The sequence below is a fragment of the Passer montanus genome, unplaced genomic scaffold (assembly GCF_014805655.1).
Source record: "Passer montanus isolate IOZ18808 unplaced genomic scaffold, ASM1480565v1 scaffold12, whole genome shotgun sequence".
In the NCBI taxonomy this organism is placed as follows: domain Eukaryota; kingdom Metazoa; phylum Chordata; class Aves; order Passeriformes; family Passeridae; genus Passer; species Passer montanus.
In genome coordinates this window covers 1,116,157-1,143,824 of record NW_024358722.1, presented here as the reverse complement: position 1 = coordinate 1,143,824, position 27,668 = coordinate 1,116,157, and the positions used below count along the sequence as shown (strand labels likewise).

The 27,668-nt window shown below is 41.9% G+C and overlaps 1 protein-coding gene across 1 annotated transcript; it reads left to right on the top strand.

Moving 5' to 3' along the window:
- Nucleotides 1-15,144: 15,144 nt before the first annotated feature.
- SCCPDH (saccharopine dehydrogenase (putative)) lies at nt 15,145-27,344 on the top strand. The gene is made up of 11 exons (XM_039697679.1): nt 15,145-15,301; nt 16,081-16,161; nt 16,621-16,750; nt 18,347-18,396; nt 19,832-19,962; nt 20,501-20,618; nt 21,542-21,661; nt 21,787-21,843; nt 22,807-22,918; nt 23,742-23,823; nt 24,252-27,344. Exons 1-11 carry the CDS (start codon nt 15,260-15,262, stop codon nt 24,355-24,357), a joined length of 1,029 nt encoding a protein of 342 aa, XP_039553613.1. The 5' UTR covers nt 15,145-15,259; the 3' UTR covers nt 24,358-27,344.
- The last annotated feature ends 324 nt before the right edge of the window (nt 27,345-27,668 follow it).

Below are 27,668 nucleotides of genomic sequence, written 5' to 3'. Positions count from 1 at the left end.
TGGTGGAATCTTGGACAAATTTCCAAAGCGCCTCCAGCAGGTTTTTAAGGTGGCAGGATCCGCAGAGCAACATTCCTGGAGCTGCTCCGTGATTAAAGCTGAAGTCTGTAATAACATGTTCACTATTAATGTTTCTGCTGTTCTCCCTTCTAAGTATGGATGTAGAAACAGTCCATGGAGACTTTTGTGCCCTCCATACCCACCAGAGTCCTTTGCCCTTCTGTTCCCAGCTGCCACAGGGAATTATGTGGGTGAGGGAGAGATGCAGCTGCATGTAATAGTGACGCTAGCTCAGCCTGGGAGAAAGCAAAAGGGCCCAGGGGAATGGGAGGGAATAAACTGGAAAACATTAAAGCCACAGTTTTTAGATTTGGATGAGACAGAAACTCCTCATGGGCCTTATTTGTAAAGTTTGTTTAGGGGTATCCTCTACGCAGTCTGGAATCCTTACCTGATGCTAGGTGATTACACAATATGTTAACTGCGATTTCAGACATTTTATGTAATCAGTTCATCAGAGGTAAAGGCTTCCTCCGTGTTTTGTGTTTTCAACCCTTTGTGTTGTATCCCAGGTTCAACAGTGTTTTTGTAGTCTCAGCTCATTAGTGTGTATTCTTACTACAATCTGAATTTTTTAATTTAAAACTTTTATCCCTTGAGGCTATATTTTATTTTAACAAATATTTTAAGAAGATTGAAGCCTTAGAAACTATACTTAAATATAAACAATTTTAATTTCACTAGACTGTATTCAAATATTTCAGGGTCAATATTTATTGTCCATCACAGTGTACACAGATACAACTTGTTTACATCCACAGACCAGTGTTAAATCAATCTCTAATCTAGTGAACCAGACATTGCAAAAATTAAGAGGTTATTAAGATGTTTTGCAACCAAATCTAACCCCAAAGTCCTTGAAGGATCCTCCACCTGGAGGATGTGAGGAAGAGAGATGCCATGCACGAAGGACTTCTTAGTTGTTTACACGCAAGAAACTGTTCTTCCAATTTTTGAAAGACATCTGTGCAGAATCAAAATGAGTTCTTGGTAGCATGTTGTCTCATTAAACTGAGGAGATGTCCTCTCCCTTCTTGGCTGTCAGTAAAATGCAGGTAGGTGTGAGGTCATGTGCTCTGTACATCCAGCACTTTCAGATGCACCCGAGATAATGCAAAGAGGACATAAATTGGAAGAGAACATAAGTGGATGATGGAGACAGAAGGAGTGAGCTCTGGACACCACCTTGATGGCTTCCAAAAACTGGAAGGAAAGCCAGAGGGAAATCTAGAGACAATCTTGTTCAAGTAAGAGGCCAGATACAACAGTGCCCCTCGCTGTGTTTAGTCTAGCTGTGTGTACATCCCCAGTCTTGTTTTTGGCAGCAATTACTATTTTCACATTCATCCCTTCACTCTTCTCCACAGTTCCTGCGAGAGAGAGAAAACAAGGAATGTGTGGCCTGATGATCTGAGAGAAAAGATAATTGAGAATTCCCACAAAAAGAAAATTAGTCACGGTCTCTGGGACTGCTGATAAGCAGAAACCTCAAACAAAACAAGCATCCAGATTTTTATTTCAAAACAAATGTCGACCTCTGTGCAGCAAGCCCTTTGCAGGCTGCTGCTTCAAAAATAGAACCTTTTACACACTTCGCCCTTCTTTGGGTTTTTCCCATGGCTCCGTGCCCACATCAGACGGACCCTGCCCTGGCTGCGGTGCCGGCCCTGCAGGCGGAGCGGAGCGGGGCGGTGCCACCTGCTGGTCCCGCCGGGATCCTCTCGGCTCCGCTCCGTGCAGTATCCCCAGCTGGAAGGGACCCAAAAGGGTCATCGAGTCCAGCTCCTGGCCCTGCACAGGACACCCCAAGAGTCACACCATGTGCCCAGAGCACTGTCCAAGCACTTCTTGAGCTCTGTCAAGCTGCTGCTGTGATCACTGCCCTGGGGAGCTGTTCCAGTGCCCACCCACCCTCAGGGTGAAGAAACTTTTCCTTATATCCACCCTAAACCTCCCTGACACAACTCCAGGCCATTCTCTCAGGTCCTGTCACTGGTCAGCACAGAGCAGAGATCAGTGCCTGCCCCTTCTGTTCCCCTGAGAAGGAAGGTGTAGCTGCAGTGAGGGCTCCCCTCAGTCTCCTGAGGCTGAACACACCGAGTGACCTCAGCCACTCCTTCCATGGCTTCCCCTCTAGGCCCATCATCATCTTCACAGCCCTCCTTCAGATGCTCTCTAATAACTTTGCATCTTATATACCAGAACACAGTACTTTAGTCTCCATAGCCTGTAGTTATTTTTAAGCTAAAATGTCCTAGTTTCAGTTTCAGCTTCATCCGATGCATCTTGTTATTTATTCCTCTAAAGAAGATTAGTAATTAAAATAAATAAATAAAATTCCAGGGTGTTGTGTAAAAAAAAAAAATACAGAGTAAGCAGGACAACCAGAGCTCTTAGTATTTATCACTGGTATAGAATCATTATAGGACATGAGAAAGTGTTCATTGGAAATTACCTTTTTCCTGCAGAGGCAGGTATGGCTGTTAAGCACATAATAAAATATAAGAGCACTCTGTCTCCAGGTCCATTAATGAGCCTTGCTGGTGCTACATCAGCACTTGCTTTGTTTCAGTGATGTGCTGTTTTTTAACAAGGCCTTGGCATGCTGCCATTAACTCGGTTTTATGTCTCTTTGGTGTTTTCATAGCCACAGGCCAGATGGTTTCAGCATTATATTCTTCCTCTAATATGAAAGCTGATCATGGTGCTCCAAATTACCTTCATTCCACATGCTATATATTTTGTTGTGTATCACTGTGCATTCAGCATAGTCATTTCAGCTTAAACTAAACCTAGGAAAATTTGCAATTAGGCAGCAGGTAGAGCTGGTGACCAAGCACAGCTGTCAATGGGGCTCTTACTCTCTTGGGAAGCCTCAACTGCCACTGGATTTGTAGGACGGGGGAGAGCAATTTTTTTGGTGAAACAGGAACCTTGAAAAAGGAAGAATATATATAACAGAAGCTAATTTGTAGTTGTGGCTGAATGATGCAGTAAAATGCAGTCTCATGAGACAAGACAGAGAATATCAGCAGCTGGGAACAGTACTGCTGGTGCCCACAGTTTGCTGTAGCAGCCAGTAGTGCCTAGACAAGAGTGTACAACCAAGACAAGGGGTTCCACATTCCTCTGTGGCTTAAGCTCATTGCATACAAAAAGGTCCCTTCCATTCCTCATTCCAGAAGGAAATCATTAAACTGGCAGGGAGAAAAATAACATTAGGAAAAAAAACCCAAGAAAACAACATCTGAAGCTGCATGTTCCATGAGATTTTTTTTCAATTTTTTTTTTAATTACTGTAAATTTTTAACAAATTCAAATATTTTCCAAACTTTGCAAATGGGATGTTATTGCGGGAGGCTGCCAAATCCTGGGGGGGATATAATTAATTGCAAAATGTCTTCTTTAGGCTTACAGTGGCCATGTCCTATATTTCATACATCATGAAGAAAATTGAGCAGTCTGAATTTAAAAAAAGTTCGTGATGCACCCATTTGCTTATTCCATAAGCTATCAAGTGAACTGATTTGTATGCCAGCCTTATTTCTGACAGCTGTTTTGCCTTCATTGCACCAAAACCCTCTACCACACTCCATTCCACATTTTAGAGAATATTTCTCTTACCTGCAGTAGGAATTTATACAACTCTGCTGATTTTGTTTTGTAAGTGGTTTGGAAACAGTTTTATTTCAATCTGTCTCTATCACCATTAAAACTGCATTTGGTCTTTTGAGCTTTTCTGGAAACTACTGAAAAGAAGAACTTAGCTTTGTGAAGCAGAAGTGGTGTGAACTGTTACCACACAGGTACAAAGATCCTTTGCCTGTTTATTTGTTTCGAAAGCATTTGTGTCTGAATTTAGCCTTTCAATCAATAGGTATATGGCAGCTATCTCTGAGGGTAGAAAACCAACACATCTCACTAGAGGGAGCCCACACACAATTTCTGGGCTTAGCATGAGCTATTACACCTCACCCTGTTACTTGCCTGTGTTTTGTTGGTAAATCTCCCCAGCTGATTAATTCACAGTCCCTGTGTGGGCAGCTACACAGCCTGCATTATGAAAAGCACGCTGAGATTTCAAGTGCAGATAATTTGCAAATCAATACTAAACTGGACAGGGAAATCTCAAATTTTGTTTGTTAGCACTGGTAATTATTACCAGAATACCTTAATCATAAAAATGAGACAGAAGAGCTTTGTTTCACTTCCTGCCTGCCTATTCCCTGCTAGTGCTTTCCTTCCCCTTCACTAGAACCTCAGATCCGAGTACTGACACTGCACATGCTCCTGCAAGCCAGTGTGCCTGCCTCAGACACCCTCCTGGCACAGCAACACACCTCAGCCAGAGCCCAACCTTTGGCCTCTGCCCCCGACCTAACCCCCTCACCTACCCACAGCACGTTAGGTTTCTCCAATGTGCTTTATCTCATGTTTTGCCTTTATCTTTCCTTGCCCCAGCACTGTCAGCTGCAAGTGCAGGTTTGGGCTCCACTTGTGCTGCTGCTGGAGGCGTTCTGAGAGGAGCAATCAACTGCGCTCTGCACAGCAGCAAGGCTCTGTTGGCTCCCTGTAACTGCTGTTGGGAAAGTGTTTATGTGCTGTGCCAGAAGTGATTAAGGTGTAAAGACCTTTAACGATGTGGCCAGGTATTATCTGCCATCAGGCAATCCTCCTCATGCCATGCAGCTGCTGCTCACGTGGAGGCTTCTTGCTCAGGCAAGAGTCGGCACATGGCAGACTTGGGGTCTGCTGCTGTGCCACGGTAGCTGGATTTTTATTTAAAAAACATCTGTAAAAAAGTTTGTCTGGCACACCTTGGGAGCCTTTTTTGCTGGAGAAGACTAAAATACTGATATGAGTTGGAAAAATCATCCAAAACACTTAGGACAGTCTTAGGCACTCTGCTAGAGGGGAGGTGCAACCTGATGAGGTCAGAGAAGTTCAGACAGCAGACTTTTATCACTCCACACGTAGTTCAGGTTGTAGTGAAAATGGTTAATAAGGTCAATTCCTTCTTTCATATGAGTTAAGCCAGCTTCAGTAGATGACAAATGAGAAATTATTATTCAAGTAAAGCATTAAATAACTGGTTCTCACCTTGGTTAAACACCTTGGTGGTAACACAGAAATTCACAAAAGTGGGAGGGAATTTTCTCTGTGTTGGTAAGCAAGACTCTGTCCTGGCACAAACCAATGCAGGGCTCTACACAGGCCTTGCAGAATTACCTGGTGTGTTGCAGGTCTCTCAAGATCATAGTAAAAAGTGCTGCACTGCAGATATTCCTCACATTGCAGGACCATTTAGTTCTTTGGGATTTCTCAAATTTCAGTTACTGGCCCTTCATGCTGCTGAGCAGCCAGTTTTACTAAACAAGGGGAATTTGCTGTCTCTGCATTACATTCTGTGGTTTTGTTCTTTCCATCCTCACAGTAAATGCCCCATGCACTGTCTGCTCAGTTTAGAACTAAACTCAATAGAGAGGCTAGGCAGTGGTCTGAAAGTCAAACTTCTGCTTTCTACAGAATGAACAAAATTTAATAGTTGGTTAATCTTGTGGCAATTCTCAGAAAACCTCCTTGATGAGATGTATTTGGGAGCAGAAGATTTTGAAAAATGTGCCCCATTCCAACATTACAGACAATAGGGATCTGTTAGGATCTTCACTATGTGGAGATGGAAGACACCTTGCCTTTTTCCATGCTACAGAAAGATCTAAATTCAATTGCAGCTGTGCTGTGCCAAGGTCAGTTAGGGGCTGTTGAATAGTGACTGCATGGGAGACACAGAGGGATCAGCTTGCAAGTGTTGCTCATCCCCCTTATTTATTTCAGCACAGGAATGCCTCACCAGGGTACAGTGGCTGAGAGCACCATTTGAATTGCTCTCACCCCCAAAACTCTGCAGAAATTCTGCTGCACAAAATATCCACACAGAACAAAGACAGCTGCACAAAACTGAAAGGTGTGCTCTTTTCTCCCTCTTTCTTTCACAGGAACAAGAGGGAGAAAAAAAAAAAGCTCCACCACTGCACCATTTCCTCTCACCTTATCAGGATCTCCCTGCCCTTCAATCTCTGATAATTCCTGAGGATGTAGCATTGTGGTGATGCAAGATCTGGCTCCTTAACCCCCTCTGGCTTCTTCATGATCTCAGGGACATTCCTTAGGCCTCAGCCTTGATTACTGGCACATGGGCAGTCAGCTCCCTGAGCTTATCAGAAAAACTGTCTGCTCCCAGGAACTTCTGCTGCCTAGCGAGCTCCTGTTTTCTAACAAATAGCCTTGAAAACTTATTTTTGTCTGAGTAACAGCCTAAGTAGAATAATATTATTATTAGACTTCTCAAGGACAATTCCAGTAACTACTGGCCTGGGCTGTGGCCACAGCGAAAATTTACTGATGACCAGAGTCAATCATCTTCTAACCCTGTAGAGAGTGGCACTAAGTGAGACCCACTGGGATCCCCTGGGCTGCAGCTCATCTCTCCCTGAGCGGCTGCCTAGCGAGCTCCTGTTTTCTAACAAATAGCCTTGAAAACTTATTTTTGTCTGAGTAACAGCCTAAGTAGAATAATATTATTATTAGACTTCTCAAGGACAATTCCAGTAACTACTGGCCTGGGCTGTGGCCACAGCGAAAATTTACTGATGACCAGAGTCAATCATCTTCCAACCCTGTAGAGAGTGGCCCACTGGGATTCCCTGGGCTGCAGCTCATCTCCCTCTGAGCAGGACTTGTCTGGAGCTCAGCAACTCAGAGGACCATTGATGGCAGAGCTGGGGCTGATACCCCCCCTCTCCTCAAGGCTCAGCTGTTGAGAGATGCAGAGGCATCTGATGTGAGTACTTCACTGGACTCCTGGGGAATTTTTTACAGGTATACCTTTGTACATGCTTCTTTGTGTCTGTGTGTGTGCACGTGTGAATCGATTGGCATGCGGTACAGCAAACATACTACGAGTGTTCCCGTCCCACGTTCGTAGTTAGATTAAATTTGTAATTAAGTTATTGTTGTGCTTAAAGCAAATCCTATTGGATCGTTTAGTAAACGTTAAATTAGTCAATGATTAGGTTGTGCTACATTCCTTGGATATACACCATTGATCAAGTCTGACACTAAGTTTGGCAAGGAGGTCTGCTCTGAACGTCTTGCAACAACAAAAGGAGCTCCTTTGTCCTTTGGCACCCTTGCCCTTTTCCAGCTTTACACTTTTGGATCCCCATCTACAAATAAATCATCCTAGATTGGTTCTAATATGATTTTACTTTGTGTGCTTTATCTGAGAGTGGTAGAGTGAACCTTGCCATCAAACTTCATTGTGGTTTTGCAAATTTATACGATATATACACAGTTATAAGATATATATTTGTCTTGCTTTTGCTGATACCTTTGCCAGTAATTCCATAAACTTTGTGTGCTTTATCTGAGTAACAGTGGTAGAGTGAACCTTGCCATCAAACTTCATTGTGGTTTTGCAAATTTATATGATATATACACAGTTATAAGATATATATGTATCTTGCTTTTGCTGATACCTTTGCCAGCAATTCCATAAGCAGCCCAGACCACTCATTTGCAACAAACTTTAGAGAGAGAAGGTGGCTTCCAGGGAAGTTATGATGTCATAAGGGTTGTAAAACTTCTATAGGAACAGAAGAAATAACTATGTGCTCTGCTTACAGAAAGAGAGAGGGGGATTTGCACTGAGATGCTGTAGTTCTGGGATTAAGATGAGAGTTTTAAGAAGAAAACTTTTATAGGAACAGAAGAAATAACTATGTGCTCTGCTTACAGAAAGAGAGAGGGAGATTTGCACTGAGATGCTGTAGTTTCTGGGATTAAGATGAAAGTTTTAAGAAAGACCATCCTTCCTAACCCTTAACCAAATGGAAACAGGTGCTGTAGATAGCTGACCTCCCACCAGAGCAGGTCAAGATTGTACTGAGATAAAAGAAGTCTTTGGAGGTCAAAAGATGGAATATATTACCACTGCAAAGATAGCTACAAGGCTTCTGTGAACAGTTATATGTGCGTAGTTCAGCTGTGATTTGTAAATGTAACCAAAAATGAGCAGTTATGTTTTTTCCAGTGTGTAAACTGGATAATCCGATAGTCTTGTCTGTGAACAGACAGAATTTAAGCCGAAAGAAGAAAAGTACTTGTGGATACCCTGCATGAGCACTGACAGATCATCGAAATGCACTGAACAGAAGCACATGGGTGTTGGACCAGGCATTGAGCTGACCTCCAAGGAGTTCTGTAGGCAGCTCAAGTCAGTGGAGTACAGAGAATAACATCAAGGAACTGAAGGCTTTTGCCTGTGAGCAGTTTCAGCTAATTAGAGCATATGGATATTTTCTCTTTATAATGACCTTACTTAAGTAAAATGCAAGGAGTATTTAAAGTATTAGACTCCGGTTTTATATTCACAACATACTTGAGGGAAAGGTGGCTAGAGAATTTTACAATTCAGTCTAACACTGAGGACTGCAGACAGAAAAGAACAGGGGTTCTATCCAGCCATCCACTTCCTCTTGTTGCAGCAAAAGGCTTCCTCACAGTTAACATTCTGGTGCTTTGTCACAAAATTACACAGCCAGTTCCAGATGTCCTGTCCAGTGGCACCTGTCAAATCACAGGACTCGATCTCCTATCGACACTCCCTTGCTGTGAGGAATGGGTCGTGCTGGTCGCTCTGTCAGCTCTGGTCACATTTGCTCAGGTGGCACCTCTTCTTGTGCTCCAAGTCCTTCACCTTCCATCCCTAAAAGTTACATCCTCAGACACTTCCAAAGTGTTGTCATGCCTCTGGAGCTATTTTTAGCTTCATAATATAGACCTTGAACTTGGGATTTTTATTTTTTTTTTCCTGGGAGGTGGCCCCATTCCTGTTCCTGGATAATTCATTATTTCCTGAGTGATTTTCATGCAACTGTCTTCAGTTTGAAACAAAGTGGCTGAACCGGAATGCAGTGTTTTTAATGACAGTTTCAAATGGAGACAGGTTTTTATTTCTTTCTATGCAATCTGATGCTCAACATTGCTAATTTCTCCCACATTTATCATCCTCTGGGCAAAACATCTATCCTTGTTTCTTTTAGCATAGCTGCATTCCAGGTTTTAACTTCTCTAGTAGAGATTAGCTTGCATTTTCTGGATATTTTCATTTTTAATTTCTTACCAGCCTTTAAATTATTTTTCTGCAGCTCTTGAAGAAAGTTTCAAATCTTTAATTGCTGTAATCAAAATGAATTTTGATTACAACAAAATCTGTTGTAACTACAACAAAAGCTGTGAGATACTGCAGAGCCCTCAACAAGAGAACTCTGACATTTAACTCCTAAAGTTTTAATTTACTGGATGCCCACTTTTATTGTAGAGTATTCTAATGCAGCATTGGTTATTACTTAGTGTCACCAGAGAAAATGTGCTCTTCCTCTACTTTGCCTTGTTTGGTCTCTCTGAATTGACAAAACTACACATTTATTGGTCTTTTCATACCTGTGTTTCAAGTTCAGTGCGAGAAGTGGTAGCTGCAGTAAATACAGAAGGAAGAGCCTGAACTCCAGTGGAAATCAAAAAACTTTGACCTCGGCTGTACTTCTTCAATGGCACCTTCATTTCCTTTCCTCAAGAGATTCTTTAGAGCTGTGTATGAATGGAAACGTACACAGGGCTTATTAAAAAATAAAAGGATGGGATCTACAAGTATTATAGAATGCCATCTGTTGCTTTGTAATCTCCAATTTATAAACAAGCAAAATAGGTAGAAGTGACTTTGTTAATGTATTATTATCACTTGTCTAAATATATATTTGGTTGACTATATATATGTATACAATATGCATATTACATATATACAATATACAGATGTATACAATATACATATTGCATATAATATGTGTACAATATACGCTTTACATTAATCTGTATGTAGATGGTCCTGGATCACAACAACCCCATCCAGCATACCAGGCTGTGGGGGAGTGTCTGGAAACTGCCCAATGGAAAAGGACCTGAACATGAGCCAGCCTGTGCCCAGGTGGCCAAGGAGGCTGATGGCACCCTGCCCTGGATGAGCAATGGTGTGGCCAGCAGGACCAGGCAGGGACTGTCCCCCTGTACTGGTGAGGCCACACCTCGAGAGCCGTGCCCACTTCTGGGTCCTTCACTGCAAGAAGGACATTGAGGGGCTGGAGCCTGGCCACAGAAGGGGCTGGTGAAGGGTCTGGAGCACAAATCTGATGAGCAGCTGAGGCAGCTGGGGGTGTTTAGCCTGGAGAAAAGATGGCCCAGGCTCTTGTCCCCCTCTACACCTCCCTGGAAGGAGGCTGTAGCCAGGTGGGGATTTGGCTTCTTCTCCCAGGGAGCAAGCGACAGGATGAAAGGAAATGGCTTCAAGCTGCACAAGGGGAAGTTTATGCTGGATATTAGGAAAAATTTATTCATGGAAATGGTGGCCAAGCATTGGAACAGGCTGCAGGGGGAAGTGGTGGAGCCACCATCCCTGGAGATATTTTTTAAAGTGTGGTGCTTAGGGACCTGGCTTAGGGATGGACTTGGCAATGTTAGACTTGCATTTGGACTCAGTGAACTTAAAACTGTTCTCCAACCTAAATGATTTTATGATTCAAGATTGGGATTTTTTTTAAGGTTAGATGACATTTTCATTTTAAAATAAAATTAAAGTAAATAAAGCATTACTGAACTGCCACATGTGGCAAGGCTGCTGGCTTGTCAGCAGTTTTTCAATTTGAGCTCTTTTTTTTTGTCCCAGTCTAATGGTTCCATTTATTGCAAATTTTTAAAGTTTTGTATGGGTTGGCATTTTGGAGCCAATTGCCTCTTGATTGTAAAGTAATAATATGCACAAATTAAGGAAAAGATGGCACTAAAAATTTTGGGCCTTGTTCCAGAAACTCTTGTCTCACATTTCTTAAATAGTGAGTAACTGTAGCAACTGTAGCAGGTACAGAGATGCCTGCCTTTTTGCTTTTGCTTTTTCTAAATCCCTTTTATACTCACCCACATTACTCTTCATTCTCTGCAGTGATTTATCCATGCATTGTTAACCAACTTTATTTCCCAACACCTCTGCCTACTCTTATGTTCCATAGTAACTTTTGCAATTATGCAAGTCAGCTATCTTATTGCATCCTTGGAGGTACATGACAATTGTGTTTTAAGAAATTGCCTTCATACAGCATTGTGTAAATGACATAATATTGTGCTCTTTTTGCTACCTTGGTATTATTTTAATTAAAAACAGTAGTAATATAACATCTGCATTTCCACTTCAGTAAACAAAATTGCCCTAAAGTTATAAATGAATATTAAAAATTTTATCACAAATATTGGTGTCCAAGAAATATATGAATATTGATATAAAGGAGTTTATTAGAACAACTGCTGCATGAAATGGGGGACATATGGGTGTTTTTAAAAATGCTTGCACAGATTCCTCAGATCCTGTCAGATGCTCCAGATGGAACAGGATAACCTAGCAAAGGGAAGCAAGCCCATTTAATTCCAGGAATTAAAAAAGATATAGCAAAGCACACACAGGAGTGTTGTGTGTTTCACTTGTGTGCTTTTCTATCCTAAAGAAACTAGCAGGGACCTATAGTAGATCAAATTGTTTTAGACTGAACCTGTCTAGCTAAAGGAGGCTTTAAAGTACTGAAATCCTGAAGTATCTGTATGCAGATACACGTGGGAAAAAAACCTCTACCTTCAAATCTGAGCAACAAAATTTTAAAAGAAACAGCATTATCTTTTTATTTGGTGAGTTTCTGAAGCTGATTCAGGTTGGAACCTCCTTTGCAGAATGACACTTGGCAGCAGATCTGGCATTTCTTGTCTTCCTATTGGACAAGGAAAAACTGTAAATCATCCCACTGCTTTCCCACAGAGTATTTTTTGCAATCCTGCATTGTTGATACTAACTACTAACTACAGAGATGGGTTAACCTTTGTCTTTAGTCAAGTCTGCTGTAAGTCTCCCATTTAAAATCAGACATCACCTTGATGTTTGCTATTTTGAAACCTACCCACCTACCTGTTAGTTCAAAGGCTGGAATGGAAACTGGCTTAGAGACTTTGAATTTTGTTCTCTTTTTGTTCAGAGAGCTAGAGTGAAACTGCATACAGAATTCTTCAGCTTGTCAAACAGACCTCTCCCAAGAAAAAACTACTTGAAGCTACCATTGTCATATTTAATGCAAACAAAAAGAGGAAAAAAAAACCCTAGGTTTGCCGCCTTTTGATAGCCCTCTGCTCATTTCTTGTCCTTCTGTAATTCTTAAACCCTTATTTCTGTCTTGTGTAAGCTGCAATTTACATGAGTTGTCTTACTGCAGCAGTGTGTTTTAAAGAAACACAGCTGACATTGAAAGAGCAGGTGAAATCTTGAGAGTTGTGGATTGATAAACAGGGTAGGTCTGCCCAATTTGGAGTAATGTTTCAGTCATCAAGAGGAGACAGGGCACTCAGCACTGCATGCAGGCTTGTGCTTGCCAAGCCTCTGCCTAACTACGCAATGAAGGTCTTATCAAATACATACGGTCCAAGGAGGCTTGTGCAGTCCCAGTTCTTAACAAATGGTTGAGTTAGAATCATAGGTTTCTAAATTGCCATGTTTTCTGGGAGATAACATGGAGAGGGAGAGTGGGTAAGTGAGAGAAACATCTGAAGCAAAGGGATAAAGAAAGCAGGCTGAGGATCCCAGCCAGCCCTGCAAGCTATGTCAGGATCCCTCTGCAAATCTGCAGACTTCTTACAGCCTCCTGTCACTGAATAATTTTAGAAGTCTGGAAAAAAAAATTTGTTTACTTCAAATTAGGGGGAAAATATCTAATGTTTACTGTTGCAATGTTTTTTCAAAACTTTTGCAAGAGAGAAAAAGAGAATGGAAGACCAAAACCAGTGGCCTCAAAGAAGACTTTGCTCCAACAATTGGTGGCAGAAGAGAAAAATTGAGCATAAGAGCAAAGTAGCTCAGAGGAGTTCCACAGTATTGTGAGCACAGATGGAAATTATCCTGGTGTGTAGGAAGGAGAAGAAGGTAGTAGAGACAGCTTGACTGATGATGTTCAGTGACCTCATACACAAGAAACTGGTTTTGCAGGGTTGCTCTGTAAATCAGATCAACAAAATTATCTGAATTAAAAAGGAGCACAAAAAAGTCTTTGTCCTTCCCTCCCCCACTCTTTGTTTTTTGTTAGACTGAGTTGTTTCACTGACACAGCTGATGGTGTAGGCCTACAAACAACTGCTTCAGCGCTGCTCAAGGAGTTGATACTGATGCTTGGAGGAGAGGATCTGCTGCCTTGGAGATGAGATGTTTAGCATATATTCAGAAAGGTCATTACTCTTCAATACAATCTGAGATGGGAAAAGACTGGCTAGGCAGCAGTGATTTGAAAAAGCCTCTGAGGTGGAACAGATCATGACCTATAGGTGCAGCAACAATGTGACACTTGCAAAAGAAAAAAGACGGCAAGTGTTTGTGTCATGTAGAAACAGATGCAAATTCCAGCATATCACATAACCTTCTCAATCAGTTTCACACTGACAGGGCGAATGTGGGGTCTAGTACTGGACATTATGTTACCAAAAAAATGTAAACCAGCTGAAGTTCAGAAGAGAACAGGAGAAATGTACGTTCAAAGTGACCTGTAAGGAAAAAATATAAAAGGAATCTTTTTAATAAAGACTAAGAAGATGCATAGCAGCTTCCAGCTGTGCAGCATCTTTTTATACACTCCTCAGGAATTAAATCTTTTGCCAATGTCCTCAAGAAATGGGAGAAATAGTACGGGGCTAAAACTACAAAGATCTGAAGATCTAGCTTCTTGTCTCCATCCATATTTATAACAAGTGCAGGAGGAGATTGCCTGAGGAACAGTATGAAAGCGTCTATCACCGGAGGATTTTAAACAGGTTAGACAGGCTTCTGTTGGGAACAATTAAATATGGTAGGTGCTCCCTGGGAAAATGGGCCAGTGAGCAGGATTCACGAGGCTGCTTCCCTTTGCGTGACTTGCTGCAAGCCTCTGGAATTCAGGTGAGCAGCCTGGCCATGAAAAACACAGAAAACGTGGCCTCATCACTCCATGCAGTCATGGATGCTCCATACTGAAGTTTGTCTGCAGGACCACTGGTTCCCCCTGCTGCAACAGGAACTTGACATGTTGTGTGGTTCTGCTTCTGTCTGTTGTTGAGCATAACATAAATATTTGCTGCAATTGTGGGGGAGTAAAATTCTATTTACTTCCAGGCCATTATATTTCTCTTTTTTATTAGTAACAGTCTTCTGACCACCTGTATTACCTGTGCTGAAATGCCTACAGAGCCACGCTCATCATGAGAGAGGATGTCTGCTTTGGGACCAAACAGTGGTGACCCAGAGGAGGACCAACAAGTTGATCAGAGGGATGGAGCACCTCTCCTATGAGGAAAGGCTGAGAGGACTGGGATTGTTCAACCAGGAAGAGTAAAAACTTCAGCATGACCTAACTGCAGCCTGGGGCAAGGCTATTTACAAGGCCATGTAGTGACAGGAAAAGAGAGAATGGGTGCAAATGGAAAGAGCAGATTTACATTAGATATTAGGGGAAAACCCTTTCCTGTAGGAGAGATGAGGCTCTGGAACAGGTTGCTCAGAGGGGTTGTGGATGTCACGTCCCTGAAAGCGTTCAAGGCCAGGTTGGATGAGGCTTTGAGCAACCTGGTCGAGTAAAAAGCGTCCTTGCCCATGGCAGGGAGGGTGAAACGAGTTGATCTTTAAATCCCTTCCAACCCGAACCACTTTGTGACTCTGCAGGGCCTCTCCCTGTAGAGGTGGCTGACGCCGCTGGGCTGCGGGCCCCCTGGCCGTACCCTGGCACACTTCAGCTCCCCCGGTCCGTTAAACGCCCCGGGAGGCTGCGGCTCCCCCCGGCCGCCTCAGGCCGAGCCAAGGCCCGGCACGGGCCGGGGCAGCGCCGCTGCCCGGGGAGGCCCGGCGGGCCGGGTGTGCGGGAAGGGCTGAGGAGCAAAGCGGGGCTCGCCCCGGCGCCGCGCCGGCGACGAGGGGGCTCGCCCCGGGCGGAGCGGGGTCGGTGACGGCGGTCTCCGGTGCGCAGGGAAGGCGGCGCCCGGGGAGGAGGTCGGCGTGCTGCTCTGCGATGTGGGCGACGCGGGCTCGCTGGCCGCCATGGCGAAGCAGACCCGGGTGGTGCTGAACTGCGTGGGCCCGGTGAGTGCGGGGATGCGGGCGGGCGCTGCCCCCGCGCGGGATCCTCCCCGGGGCCGCGCCCCGGCTGCGGGCGGGCACGCAGAGCCGCCGCGGCCCCGCCGGCACAGCGCAGCTCCTGGAGCTCGACCCCGGAGTTCCAAGTACAGCTGTGCACTGCAGGGACCGAAGGGTTTCCCACCGCCGTCGCAGGTGGTGCCGTTCACTGAAAATGCACTGAAATACAGCGGAGTTGGTTTTCAGTCTTTCACAGGCAGCCTAAGATACTGATGGTAAAGGTTGGGCCACAATGTCAGTGGTGCTAGGGTTAAGCACGGAGCTGGAAAAGGGGCCCACAGGCTTGCTGCCAGGACTTCTTGGCCCTTTTAAAACAGAGTGGCAGTAATTCCAGTGCATTCAGAAAGCATCAAAGTGTGTGAGGTGGATGTTGGGTCATGACCATGTCTTGGAAATTCAGTGTTTAAGTAGAGAATATGCTGATAAGAGTGCAGAAGGTGTAAAGTGAAATTAGTGGTGGTATCCAGTTGATGTTGGTGATCTGATTTCATGAGAGAAATCAGGTGCAGCAGTCTGCAGCAAGGTCCATTGGCAACAGTGAAGTTTATGTTTTCTCCCCACACTCTCAAGAAATAGAAGTGCTCTTGCATTTTAGCCCCACTTAGAAAAATCAATAGCCACCAGGTTCACTTTTATTGCAGAGATATACTTTAGGTAAAGCACACTGGGTGAGTTGTGGCGTGTGGCTTTTCTTTTTTTACATCTGGTGTTCTTTCCTTCTATAGTATAGATTCTTTGGAGAACCTGTGGTAGAAGCTTGTGTTGAAAATGGTGCAAGCTGCATTGACATTAGTGGAGAACCCCAGGTATGTGATGGTAAAAAACCTTTACCTTATATCAAGGCTTTGCAAAAGGAATGTTTATTTAGTTTGTTTCCTGCTTCTGCTTATGTTCCTGAACATGAAGACAAATTCTCCTTCCTGATCTACAATTTCAAGATGCAGTCATTATTTTAAAGCACATTATACTTGGTTGTATAATTTTCTTGCTTTTAAGACAGGAGCCTATTTGGGTGTTGGTGGAGGTCCCAAATTGCTGAATCTGCTTCAAGCCTCTGTTATGATACTACATAGGAATTTTGTACTTTTCACTGCTGAGAATCTTTCATACTACAGACCAGGAATGGTATATATTTGTCAAAGATACTTGCAAGTGGTTTGAAGCATGGAGGGTGCTATGATGTGACAGTGAAGCACTGATGGCTAATATTGGCTATGGCCAAGAATGAATTTCAGCTTAAAATACTTGTTCTGGCTGTGTTTCAGTTTCTGGAAGGAATGTACCTGAAATACAACGAGAAAGCTGCAGAAAAGGGAGTATATGTCGTTGGAAGCTGTGGCTTTGACTCCATACCGGCGGATATGGGAGTGCTGTACACCAGAGACAAGCTGAAAGGTGACTGGAATAAGTATATTTTTATGGTGGAAAAAGAATGCAGATTGTGCTCTCATCCAGTATCCTAAAGCAGCAGTGTCCTGTGGGAACTCTTTCAGTGTCTCTTTTGCCTGCCTTTATCAGGTGACCAATTTCAAGCAAATGTGGTAGAGAGAAATTTGCAGTCATGTTCCCCTTGGATGGGTCATGGGGTAGGGGAGGATTCGTGGTGACGTTGCTCACTGAGAGGCTCCTGTGATGAGCCCAGGTCAGAGCAGGGTGCTAACAACACTGAGGTGGTGGGTTCCATCCCCACGAGGGCCATGCACTCGATGATGCTCATGGGTCCCCTCCAACTCGGAACATTCCATGAATCTGAGAGGACAGAAAGCTCAGCTGTGAGCAGCAGGCTGCTCAGCCAGTGTGTGGATGTCCCTAGGCAGCCTCAGCACAATTGCCTCTTGTGCAGTGAGAATCTTGTAGGGAAGAGACAGTGAGAAGGGGTCCACAGACTGAGGGGTAATCAGGTTTCCCAAGTTTCCTTTTTCAACTGCAAGCTCTGAGAAGCTGCTTTGTGAGTGTAAGTAGCATTTTACTTTAATAGCAGCTAGAGGGTAACTGAAAGAGAAATATATTTAAGAAAATATGTGAGAGGATTTAATTCTATGTAAATAGTACTTGATCCTGATCCCAGATGAGGATACTCTGTTCATCAGGTCTGACTTTCAGTTGGGAGGGCCCATAAGAGTATCCAAATGTTTTGCTTTTATGGACTATTAAAAAGGCTGCTAAAGGGGATCGGTTTACATTGGAGTCAGCATTCAGTTGAAGAAAATTCAGATGTGACTGGAGGAGAAACAAGGTATGGAAATAAGTATGTGGATGTTCATGAGGTTGTAATTTGGTGTTTGATACCTGTTTTGAATAGATGTCTTTTATCTCTTCTTATTTTGACTTTATGGCGTTACCTCTGTCTTCCCAGTTGCTTGCTATATTGAAATTTATCCATACAAATACTGTTTTCCAGTCTCAGAAGGAACTAAGCAAAGCAAACAAATCAGAATTTGGAGGCATTGTGATGTTCTGCTGTTCATGAAACTAAACATTCTTTGAAGAACACTATCTTAAGCTATGCTAAAATTAAATATTTTCTGTGTTTTTGTAGTTTTGAGGGGGTTGTGTGTTGTTTTGTTTTGGTGGTGGGTTTTTTGTAGTTTGGTTGTACCAAAATCTTTAAGTTCATGTTTCCTTTCACAGCCAACATCTTCCTTTATTTTGAAACTTGGAGGAAAACTGAATGTGGCTCTCAGTATTACTTTATTTTTTTTTCAATGAATTTTTTACATTATCTCATTAATTAAATAAATGAAAAAATTTAATGAATAGAAGTAATACTAGTGACCTGTATTGAAGTAATTCACACAAGAAATGTAATACTTGCTAACTCAAATAGCTGTGCATCTTAAGGTTACATTATTTTGCTTTATGATAAAGATGTAACTCTGCTTTTTCAGCTGCTAATGTCAGTGGCCTGCTGTTTTGAGTCTACCAGAGCATTCTCTGGCTTTGTAGACTAATGACTGCATGTGCCAAGTAACATTTTCCCCTCCCTTACAGGTACCTTAACTGCTGTTGAGAGTTTCCTGTCGGTGAAATCTGGGCCTGAGGTTAGTTGGCTTCTTCCTTCCTGAAACTCAGGAGTATTTATGATAACATCACCATAGCCTGTCACAATAACTGTTGCTACATGAAGTCAGACCAAGGAGCAAGCTGGCAGGGCTTTGATGATAAGTCTAAGAACTTTATTCTTTAGGAGCTTTTAAAAGTATCCTAAGCAAACACCCTTTTGTAAGGTCTGTTTGCAGAGCTGTCTACCTACACTTTGCTCTGGTAACCTGTTCCAAGAACTATTTTGCTTTTGCAGAGATGTGGGAAGGATTCTTACACAAGTGAAACTGTAACAGGTCCAGAGTGTATTGCCAGTAATCCTAGTGCTAGGTTGTTTGGATTTTTTGTTTGTTAGTGGGGGGAAGATTGTTTCGATATACTTGAATGCATGTAATGATAATACCTATGGGTAATTGTAATAATGTGTAATATATGTAATAATTCTAATGCTGTTAAAACAATGCAACAATGATCCAAGTCAGTCTTGTGCCCAACAACCAAACCCTACTGCTCCTGGCATGAGCATCCATCTTGCCTTACAAACCATTTTTGTTCTGAAAAACATCTGGAGGAGTGGAGGAAGCCCATGGAATGGGAGACTAGTATCTGTTAAGCAACAGGGGATAGTAGTTAATGGGAATGTATTAATCTGTATGTTGGATATGAGGACATATATTTAAATATATAGCATAAGTTCAAAGTGTTGGTAAGAAGGGATTTCAGTAATGAGAATTAACTACACTGAGATGGTTAGAACAGCTACAGGTATTTATTAAATTCTGTGGGTCCTGAGTGTGTTGCAGATCATGTGGAAAGAGGGGTGGATATCGTGTCAGGCCTGGCTGATCTGGAGTTCATTTCCCCACAGCAGCCCTCACAGTGCTGAGCTTTGTGTGGCAGCTACAGAGGAGTCAGTAACACAGCAGGGTTCTGGCTACTGCTGAGCAGTGCTGGCACAGCACTAAGGCTGTCTCTGCAGCATTTCCCCCTCACCTCACAGGCTGGCAGGATGCTGGGAGGGGACACAGCCCGCACAGCTGCCCCAAACTGACCAAAGGGATGTTCCGTACTGTGTGAGCTCTGCTCAGCAATAAAGGCTAAGGGAAAGGAGGAGAGGGGTGGGGAGGCATTTGTTACTATTACACCTTTGCTTCCATTTGCAGCTTTTGCTTTATTAAATCACCTTTATCTTTACACACAAGGGATTTTTCCATCTTAGTTTCTCCTCTCCCTATCTTAGCTAGAAGGAGAGTTATGAAGTGTCTTGGTAAGCACCTGGCATCCAGCCAAGGTCAACCCACACCATTTCAATACACTATCGTAATAACATTTATATGTAATAATTGTAATACATGTAGTGATTCTAATATTATTAAAATAATCCATGAAACCTTTAAATACTGAACTAATTATTGTTTCATGGTATGTCACAAGGGTCTTGGTGTACATGATGGGACCTGGAAATCAGCTGTCTATGGCCTTGCAGATGAAGCCAGCCTGAAGAAGCTTCGAAAACAGATAGGATATGCCCCTGTTCCAGTAGTTGGTGCAAAGCTTAAAAAAAGGTACAAGCATAAATGTGGACTATACAGTCTCCTAACAGTTCCAGTATTTATGATACAGATTGCTACAGTATTAAATAGTAAAAAGATGTAGTTAGGACTTCAGTATAGTATGAACATATAGATGCTCATCTAGGTAGAATTGAAGTTCAGTTTTACAGACTTGTTCATATTTTCCTGAAAAGAGAACATGTCCCAGCATTTACTGGGTCTCAAAATTAATGCATTCTAAAGGACTTCTGGTGACATGGGAAACTTTTGATTTCAGAAGTGATTAATAGAATGGAGGGGAAAAAATGCAAAGGCTATTATATTGATTATCAAATTCATCCTTGATATAGTGCATATAGTGAATTATATATAGTGAATTTTAAGTGAGCCAAGGATATATTCAGAATTGCTTGCGTTCAGTGAAAAGAGATAATGTCAGAAAAATTCTTGTGAGAAAACTGGTAATGGTAAGGCCATTATGGTCAGTTTCTTTCAGTTTGTGTGAAGATTGGAACATTTCTTTTCTGACTTAATTTTTTTTCATTTGCAGAGGATTTATGTTTTACAGTCCAGAATTCAAGGAGTACTGCATTACATTCATGGGATCTGATGGCTCTGTGGTGAAAAGAACTCAGCGTTATTTGCACACCGAGTTGCAGCAAACACCTGTAAGTTACTGTTAGTTGTGCGCTGGCCTGTTTCATGCTACTTGAGACTGTGGCTGATGAGCCTGCCTTTGGTAACATGATACTTATGAGATTGTCATGTCAGGTTCTCCTGCTGTCTGATTTCTGGGTATGTATTTGTAGGGAATGGAAACATTGAGTCACAGGAATATTTGCAACGTAACCTTCATGATAAATATATTCAATGCTGCTTCTGTGCAGAGACTTTTCTTGTTGTATCAACAGAGCTTCTAAAAGCATCATAATTGTACTCAATGGTAGCTATAGCCAGCTCAGTACAGTGTAGTAAATATCCTGATACAGAATTCATATGTTGCTCAGGTATATCTTAAGATTTCTTTGATGCTTGGGTCTCCAGTGTGCAGAGTAAAGGCAGTGTGAAGTAATGGTGTGGAAAAGATGATTAATTTTTTTCTGTGGTTTCCTAAGAGGAGATGAGCACCAACAATCTGTGTAACTGCTGTGCAGAATCACAGGCATCAGTTAAGCAATGAGGGTGAGGCAATGCTTTAAAAATGCACTTGGAAGCTACAAATTAGAGAGGCTTGCCATTGCTATTTCAGTTTCTCTTAAAAAAAAAAGCATAAGGAGGAGAAAAGGAAGATCTAGGAAAGAAGGCTGAGGTTCAATGAAAAGCACATCTTTGTGTAAAGTTTTGTGTTCTTGTGTCCCATGTCTGCTCCTCTTCACTCCGTAGTTACACTGTCTTCCTAGAATGAATGATAAAGTGAAGCATTCTTCAAACAGTTCCTCAGAACTAAGATAATTTTTTAAGGCCTGTTTAAACCAATGCATGTTGTGCAAAATAACTGCATCTTACTTAGGGGGTAGATTAATTTTTTTCCATCAATTGATTTTTATAAAACAATGTAAATCCTATCACTGAAAATACATTCTTGCTTCAGGTCCAGTATGGCGCTTACGCGACTGTAGGTGGTCTTGGCTCTGTTATCAAGCTGATGTTTCTGGGCATGTTATTTTTTCTTCTGGTGAAGTTTAACTTTGGAAGAAAACTTCTGACAAAAGTAAGTTTTCAAAACACAAAATATATATAATTTAGTGTTTGGAGATATCTTTTTTCTCTCTCTTATTTACTGTTGGTCTTTTTTTGTCTTTTTCTACTTTTTTTTTCTCTCCTCTATCCATACAGTACCCAGAATTTTTCTCTGCTGGACGCTTCACAAAGAAAGGACCAACCCAGAAGCAGGTAACTGACTGTTTTCTACCACAGTTATAGAGTACATTTATTGTGGTAATGGTGGAATATTAATTTAGAGTCAACTGCTTAGCCTCAAAGAAATAATTTCTAAATGAATCACAGAATATTCTGAGTTAAAAGAGATCCACAGGGCTCATCAAAGTCCAGCTCCTGGCCCTGCACAGGACACCCCAAGAGTCACACCATGTGCCTGCGAGCACTGTCCAAGCAATTCTTGAACTTTGTCAGGCTGTTGCTGTGACCACTGCCCTGGGGAGCTGTTCCAGTGCCCAAACACCCTCAGGGTGAAGAAACTTCCTGATATCCAGTCTAAACCTCCCTGACACAACTTCAGGCCATTCCCTTGGATCCTGTCACTGGATACCACAGAGATCAGTGCCTGCCCCTCCTCTTCCTCTAAGAAGGAAGGTGTAACTGCAGTGAGGTCTCCCCTCAGTCTCCTCTTCTCCAGGCTGATCAGACCAAGAAACCTCAGCCTCCATTCATACAGCTTCCCCCCTTTATCCAAATGCATGTTGTGTGCCTGTTTAGATAGTTACTGGATATATAAATAACTATGCCTTCTGCTTTTAGACATCAAAGTGTGTGTAACTCCTATGAGGAATAAATGGATAATGTTGCTGGGCCTGAGGTATTCCCATGGATGGCTCAGAGCACTCTATCAAAGGTGATGACCAAAGGAGAGACTAATTAGCAAAAAACCCAGGACTGAAAATACTGAGAGAACAAACAGACTTTAGTACAAGGCCAGTGCAACAAAGTGGAAGCAATTAAAAACTCAGATTATACCTTTTAAGCAGTAATTAAAAAAAATTTCTTTAATGTTTAAATGGATTATAGTATTTGGCAGGATTCTATATATAGTATTTGAATACTTTTATTTACTACTTGTGCTTTCCTAGTAGCAGTCAGTTTCTCTTTTGGTGACCATGCTTGTCTTGTCCACTGCAGATGGATGGAACCTCTTTTACAATGACTTTTTTTGGTGAGGGTTACAGTGAGGGACAAGATCCCCAGAATGCCAAACCAAATGTGAAGATCTGCACTGAAGTGAAAGGACCAGGTATGTATTTTGCCTAGCATTCCCTGCTCTAAAATATGTTTCTGATTTCACTGCTGTCCCTTTCACCCTTGAGAAGCACTTCCAACAGCAACAAAGCCAACAGCCACAACAGTGTATTGACATGGATATTAGAATTCATTGTGCTCTGGTTTTTGAAATAGCCAGTTCACTTGCATTCTTGTCAATCTCCTTCTTCTGACTTTCCCTGGTCTGATTTTCATTTTGCAGAGCAGACCTTTTGAAGGAAGAGGGCTTTAAGAGTAGTTTTCAGTTGTTACAGCCTGGACATAGTACTTTGTTTATTTCCAGTTCCCAGAGAGTGAACTTAAACAGGTCCAGTGTGGTATAATTTCTGACTATTACATACTTTTGTTCACATCATTCCTTGAGGGGAGATGGCATTTGAAGTTTGGAGAGAGCAAGAATGTACATTCAGAAATGAGTTACTGTAGCATAGCTTCTTTAAATAACTAGAGATGTGGCAGAATGCAAGTGTTGCCTGGTTAAATTCTGAATTGAAGTACAGGATGGGGAAAGCTCTTGCTGTGTGAGAAAGCCCTCTGTCACCATGATGTGGTCACTCACAGTTGTGTGGTTAGAGGCCATTATGTGAAGCAGTGTTTGTTTGGATTACATCTTAAGGATTTCATCAGCTACTTGGTCTGATTACTGGGTAAAAAAAGCTGTTCTTAAATGGGAAAGGCTGTTTCATTGCCAAAGAAATTATTCTCCAGAATGCTGTAGGGAAGAGCAAGATTACATTCTACATTTCAACGCACCGTATTTCATTGGGGGGTTTTGGTTTGGTTTGTTTTTTTGTCAGAGCCTGGATATGTTGCTACACCAATTGCAATGGTTCAAGCAGCTCTGTCTCTTCTGGAAGATGCATCTTCTCTGCCTAAACGGTAAATACCTTCCCATGCTGAGCAGCTTCCTCTCCCTTAAAGCTACTGTGTGCAAATGTTTCTCTTTGAAAATACACTTAATCAGCTCTATGGATTTTTGTTACCTCACCCAACTGACTGTGCAAGCTGATTTAAAACCACTTGCTCTTCACCAGGCAATCAGTTTGAAAGGATGTAGTCACAGGCTTTTAGTCAGGCCTTTGCATCAGTGTCTATGTATGCAGTTAATGGGGTGGTTTCTGTAAAGCTTGCTGCATGCAGAAATGAACCTATGATTATAACCACCCTGTCAAATTCCTCACCCACTCCCTTCTCGGACTAAGTGGCTTTTTCTTTCTTAGTCAGGGAGGCACATCTCTAGCTTCACAAAAACGTGTCCCTCACTCACTGTGCCCCTAATGTTTCTCCTTTTTGATTTTCACTAACAGGGGTGGTGTATATTCTCCAGGAGCTGCCTTCTCGAAAACAAAATTGATTGATCGTCTCAACAAGCGTGGTGTTGAGTTCTCTGTTATTAGCAAGCCTGAAGTCTGAAGTCAGAACATAACTGTATGAACTAAAATCTTTATTGGGTCTAATAAAACCCATTTGGCTGCAATAGCCTAATCATAAAACAGTTTCACTATGCTATTGTTTGCAGCAGATACAGAAGAAAATTCGAGTTAAAAGCTATAATAGTATTTGCTATAGTAGGCAAACCCCTGAAGGGTGGGTATTGAGTGTTAATTCACAGACATATTAAATTGGTAACTTCTTGGGTACTAATTTGGGAATCTTAATCTCATTACCTAAGTTCAAGTTCCTACTTCATGGATCCACTATAGCATCTGCTTCACAAGTAAGCATAGCTGCCTTGCTTTGCCCCATTCTGCAACTACATAAAGCAGGCAGCCTGGAAACAGAAGTGCCTTAGCAAATAAGCTACTAGTTATTCCTAATGTGTGTTTGGTATATGTCTTTATTAACATCTTCAATTAATCTTTATTTAATAATCATTCTAAGTGCAGATCTATGTGTAGTTTGTAGTTAGGTAAGTAGTCATGAACTGTATTGTGCTTTTGCTTCTGTAAAGAAGGAGGCGTGTTCTGTTGATTGTTTTTGGAATCTGACCTGATGTGATCCAGGTTCTGGGCACACTGGCCTGTTTCACACTACTTGATACTGTGGTTGATGAGCCTGATTTTTGCTGTTAGCCTAAGAATTATAAGAGTGTCTTATCCTGCTGTCTCATTTCTGGATTTATATTTGTGGGCAATGGAAGCCTTGAGTCACGGGAATATTTGAAAGGTAGCCTTCATGATTTTCAGGAGTGTCAATACATTAAATTCTGTTTCTGTGTACAGGCTTTTTTTGTTGTATCAGTAGAACTTGTAAAAACTATGAAAGTTACTCTGAGATATATAAAGGTCATAAAGTCTCTATCTCCCACAGCTGCATCACATTGACCTTTATTATTCTGAGGCAAATCATGTACAAATTGATGCTTTATAGTATCATAGCTGTATTGAAGATTGCTTTATCAATGTAGTTCACTATATGGTGGGTTTTTAGGCTGCTTCTTAAGTTTATGCTGTCACTGCACTGTCTTCAATAACCTAAAGTTAAAAAATGTCTGTTAATGCTTTTATTCAGTAGCAACCAGTAATTTCACACTGAGCTAGAAGAAATTAAAGACACTGAAAAGCTGCTTTTCCCTTCCACTCACCCCTGAATGTGAAATATGCGTACACATTCTCTACTACCTTACAGCTGCAAGTTTATGTATTTGAGGCACAGGGATCAGAGCAGTCCCTGTGTGCAAGTCACATGCTCTGTTTCTGATATTTCTGTTCAGAACTGACCATTTGCCACTGCCCATGACCAGGAGCAGTTTTCCAATACAAGGTGTGTATGCAACCAGAGGTGCCCATAACATTGCAGTGTCCTCTGCACTGCTCCACAGCCAGAGTGCCCCACTGCCTCTGACAGGGTAAAGTACAATTGGGTCCCCAGTGCTTAAATGGGAATGCTTAAAGCTTCAGTCGTGACAAAAGAAAGGTTACTTTTCAAATTTCCTGAAGAAACAAGAATATAGCATCTTGTTGTCTACAGTCTTCTATCCAAGTAATTTTTGCAATTTCTACGCTGCTCTTTTAAAAGGCACAAAACATTATTCTACAAGGCAGCATTTTCAATTACTGTATTCCAGATACCAGTCAACAGGGCAACAGCCACAGCTTATTTCTGCACTAATTAATCAGTCTGCACACAAGATGAAGGGATAGTGCTGTAAACATACCTACATAGCTTCATGTAGCAGTGTTCAGGTCTTCCTGGCTCAGAAATGTTTTATAGTATTGAAGGAGTTAAAAAGGAGAAGGATGAAGCTAGTTCAATAGTATACATGATATTTCATAACAAGACAAAGGTTATAATTTAGGGAGAGGGCAGTGATTTCATTCAGGTAGGCAAAGGCAGAAAGGTCAGAAGCAAGGGGCCATGTAAGTTGTTACTGCCTTGCATGGTAACAGTTTGATGGCAGTGACTGGAAATACAGTTGAACACAACTGATAAGCAAAACTGCAGCAGAGTCGTCACTGAATCTGACAGAGACTGACATTGCTCAGTTGTCATTCATGGGACTGGATTAAGAGTTTGAAGAACAGTTCTTGATAGTAGAAATGCACATAAAACTACACAAAACTACTTGGCACTTAAATTATGACATGGTTAAGCCACAAATTGCATCTTTAGGCAGATTGAAAGTCCAGGTTGATTGAAAATTCAGTATAGATTGAAAAGTCCGGGTTGAACTTTGTTCCATGCAATAAAAACAAGAATATTTCTCAAAGCTGTGGGACAAGGTAACTACTTCAATTAAGTGAAAACTAAACCTCCCATCTGTTCCCATTTTACTGCTTCGAAAAGGACGGTGTGTACAATAACTACTTGCATGCTAAAAATACCTCACAATTTGAACCCAGGGGTTTCCTTTTAAACAAAGCCCACAAGCTTCTGGTTTGGTTGGTTGCTACTGACTTTTTAAAATACAAACCTTGACCACAGGAGCAGTTTCCAGTACATTCAGCTCTGATGCTTTTGGCAGATTGTTTTGGGAGCTGGAGCAATGTGTATTTGATCTCAGGGGGCTGGATGTAGAAGCTCTGCATGGGGACTGCCAGCTCTCATCCTGTGCCACAGAGCGGGAAGGAACAGGACGAACCACCAAATCCAGCAACCTGTTAAAATACTCATTTTACACTAGGAACATGAATAAATGAATGAAAAAAACATGCTGTGATGCTGACAACATGAACACTCAGTGAACAAGAAATACAGGTGACTCCTCACTGCTGGGGTGATGCATTAGGCCCACATGGAAGTGACAGGCACTTCTTTGTGTTCGTATGTCAAATCCATACACCGAGAGCTTGGTGGTAGTCAAAGCTTTCGTTTCAGCTATCAAACTTTGTAAGCACATTTCTCATAATGTAAATACATGTGTTTGCCTAAATAAGATTAAAAAAGCCTAAAAAGCAGAATATGTTTCTCCAAATATTACTTATGATGAATTGTGTCTCAAATGTTGTATATTTTATGTGCAAAAAAGCAAAACATAGCTGTATTCTTATGTACCTTCCCATCAAGACACATAATTCAAACAGATTTCTCTCCTCCTTTTTCTGTCTCCCCTCAAACACATGGAACAAGGCTAAACTTTGTGAAAAGGCTGCTTACTTATTATATTCTGAGAAATTGGTTGTCTTGTTTCCTAGCCATGCTTCTTTAAATCTGGATAGTACTTTAGTGATTAAACTTGTTCTTGTATGCACATTTCCTGCATTAGCCTGCCTTGTTGCTGTTGA